At 32.7% G+C, this 3,043-nt stretch overlaps 1 protein-coding gene across 3 annotated transcripts in view; it reads left to right on the forward strand.

Moving 5' to 3' along the window:
• NF1 (neurofibromin 1) overlaps positions 1 to 3,043 on the forward strand; it is a 293,662-nt gene that overhangs the window by 164,316 nt on the left and 126,303 nt on the right. For all 3 annotated transcript variants that reach the window (XM_003797210.3, XM_023517507.1, XM_023517506.1), the window contains 2 exons: positions 2,056 to 2,214; positions 2,719 to 2,816. In XM_003797210.3, the coding sequence (XP_003797258.1) occupies positions 2,056 to 2,214; positions 2,719 to 2,816 (257 nt within the window). The remainder of the gene's footprint in view (positions 1 to 2,055; positions 2,215 to 2,718; positions 2,817 to 3,043) is intronic.

The raw sequence follows: 3,043 nt of genomic DNA on the forward strand, positions 1-3,043 counted from the left end.
GCCTTAGCCACTTGAGCCACAGGCGCCGAGCCTTAAATTTTCTTAATTTTGTATCTAAAATTAAAAATTCTAAGCCAGGCGTGGCTTGAGCCCAAGAGTTTGAGGTTTCTGTGAGCTATGATGATGGCACTGCATTCTGGCCTAGGCAACAGAACTAGACCCTGTTTAAAAAAAATAAAATTAAATAAAAATTCTATATCTAATTCTAAATCTAATTCTCTATTTGTGTATTTCAGCTAAAAATAAATGATATTTACATTTATTAGATGCCATTCTAGTAAGGCATCTATATCTGACCACCTTCACCAGTTCCCCTTATTTAAGTATAAAATTATTGTTCATGCAGTAAGCATCTAAAATACTGTAGCACAAAGAAAGCTTACTGAGCTATGGGTAGTGCAAATGAAGGTGAGACTATATTAGTTATAACTCATCTCTTTTATCACTTCATTCTCTAAAATCTTTTTCACTAATTTTCTATCAGAAATTATAGAAAATCATTTTTAGATTACATGGACCATATGAAGCACTAAATGGAATGGGATGAAGTGGAATAATCGGTATTCTTTCCAGAGTTATTCTAGACAGTGTGAACCATGTGAATTTATGACAAGAAGTATTACTTTATTGAGGCATTGTAAGAAAAGGAGTTATTTGAGATTTTGCACATAAATCCCATTTTCTTGTTTCTTCTCCAGTGTGCTTTGAAATGTACGTTTATCCCTTGACTCACAGAATACTGAGTGGCGTGCTATGGCTTTGCTATTGTTGTTTCTGCTCTTTAAACAAAAAGTTAGCCCCACTAAGCAAGAATAGTTGTAGAGATTAAAATGTTATGTAAATATTCTTTAAAACTAAATGTGTATGTGTAGCATATATAAAAAATGTAATATTTTTATTTGATAACATGACTTAAAACAGAGGGCAGTGGAAAGAGGTGAGCTAAGCCAGTTTCCTAACACTTTTCTTGGTTTAAGGTACCTGTTTATCTTCAATGTAAAATGTTTCATAAAGGGCGGCACCTGTGGCTCAGTGAGTAAGTTGCCGGCCCCATATACTGAGCGTGACAGGATCAAACCCAGCCCCAGCCAAACTGCAACAAAAAAATAGCCAGGTGTTGTTGAAGGCGCCTGTAGTCCCAGCTACTTGAGAGGCTGAGGCAAGAGAATCACCTAAGCCCAAGAGTTGGAGGTTGCTGTGAGCTGTGATGCCATGGCACTCTTACCAAGGGTGACAAAGTGAGACTCTTGTCTCTTAAAAAAAAAAAAGTTTTATAAAGAAAAAATAACTATTTTAACTTTTGCATTCACATTGCTTTTCATGCTGGACAACTACTTCTTCAATCATTAAATCTTTTATTTGACAGAATTATAAATTGAGGTAGACAGGGGTTCTCTTTTCTGGTGGGATCCTTTTTTCTTTTAGGTGCCCAAGAATTCCTATTCTTCTGTGGTTTAAATAATAGGTAGGTCCTTATAATAAATCATGCTGATAAAAAGGAACTAGCAGTAATTACTTTTAAGTAAGTTTTTTTTTTCTCTCAATAGGAATCTAAGAAAAAGTTTTATACATGGTAAGCATTTTCTCAAGAAATTGATTTGGACCTGGTATACAACAAAATGTAAATATTTACTATTAGATATAGGATGTTTTGAGGGTATACTATAAGAGCTGACCACACTGTGATGTTTATCTATCTTAGCAAAATATGATAATATTTGTATGAAAATTTGCTCTGTTTTCTTTATTCATTCATTAAATTTGCAGTATAAACAATGATGATAAAATGAAGATCTTTTTTCAGGTTTCTTCTCCCCACCTCATCCATGAGACTTTTCTTTTCTCTGAGATACCTTAATTGTGCTTTAATATGATGAAAGACTAGAATTGAGGGAAAACTTTATTTTCTGATATTTTAGAAGAAGGGGAAAGTTAGAAATTGTTGTTCATGAGTCTTGATTCAGAGTGTTTTTGTGGAAGTTTGGCCTTCAAACTCTTTGTTCCCCTTTATTTTAGTTCAGACGTTATACTCAATTCTGACCTCCTTGTTTTTAGGTGGTTAGCCAGCGTTTCCCTCAGAACAGCATCGGCGCAGTAGGAAGTGCTATGTTCCTCAGATTTATCAATCCTGCCATTGTCTCACCATATGAAGCAGGAATTTTAGATAAAAAGCCACCACCTCGAATCGAAAGGGGCTTGAAGTTAATGTCAAAGGTGAATTGTTTAGTTAATCTAGCTATCTTACATTACCTTCACAAGTACATTTTCAGTTTTTCATAGAATTCTTGATTTTACTTTTGAAATACCCCATATTTTTCAATTGTGTGCTTTTGTTTTATTTCACTGATATTGATAAAGGAATTCATTAGTATCCAATGGGCCTTATTATCATGAGAAAATATTTTAGCAAATGTCTTGTATTCTGAAGATAGTTTTCTTAATAATCATTCTGGAAATTTTGAAACAGAGATAAAAATGTAGACTATAGTTTTTTTTTTTATTTAAAAAGACTTAAAATTGTTAGTATGCATTTTATATATGCACATATACATAATAATTTGGGGGAGGAATAGAAACAATACCTAGAGTAATATAGAATGAGGAATGATTGATTTTAACTACTAGTAGAAATTATATCAATGAGAAAATTCATACTCTGATATATAGACTTCATATGTAAAATAATCTGGTTATTTAAAACCCTATTTTGTTGTTTAGATACTTCAGAGTATTGCCAATCATGTTCTCTTTACAAAAGAAGAACATATGCGGCCTTTTAATGATTTTGTGAAAAGCAACTTCGATGCAGCACGAAGGTAAGTGGCCTGAGACTTAGTTACTCTGTTTGAATCAGATATTTTCAGTTTCACCTAACTACAAGTACCTGGTCTACATGAAGTTTCTGTGTAGATTTTTTTCTCTTTGCTTTCCAGGTCAAGACATCATTTGTCTTGTTTAATTTTACTATAAAACACAGTCATGAAATAAATCTATATTCTTTAAACTTTGGTTGTCAAAACTTTTTTTTTTTTTTTTTTTTTTT

The sequence above is a fragment of the Otolemur garnettii genome, unplaced genomic scaffold, assembly GCF_000181295.1.
Source record: "Otolemur garnettii isolate 467f Iridium unplaced genomic scaffold, OtoGar3 scaffold00112, whole genome shotgun sequence".
In the NCBI taxonomy this organism is placed as follows: domain Eukaryota; kingdom Metazoa; phylum Chordata; class Mammalia; order Primates; family Galagidae; genus Otolemur; species Otolemur garnettii.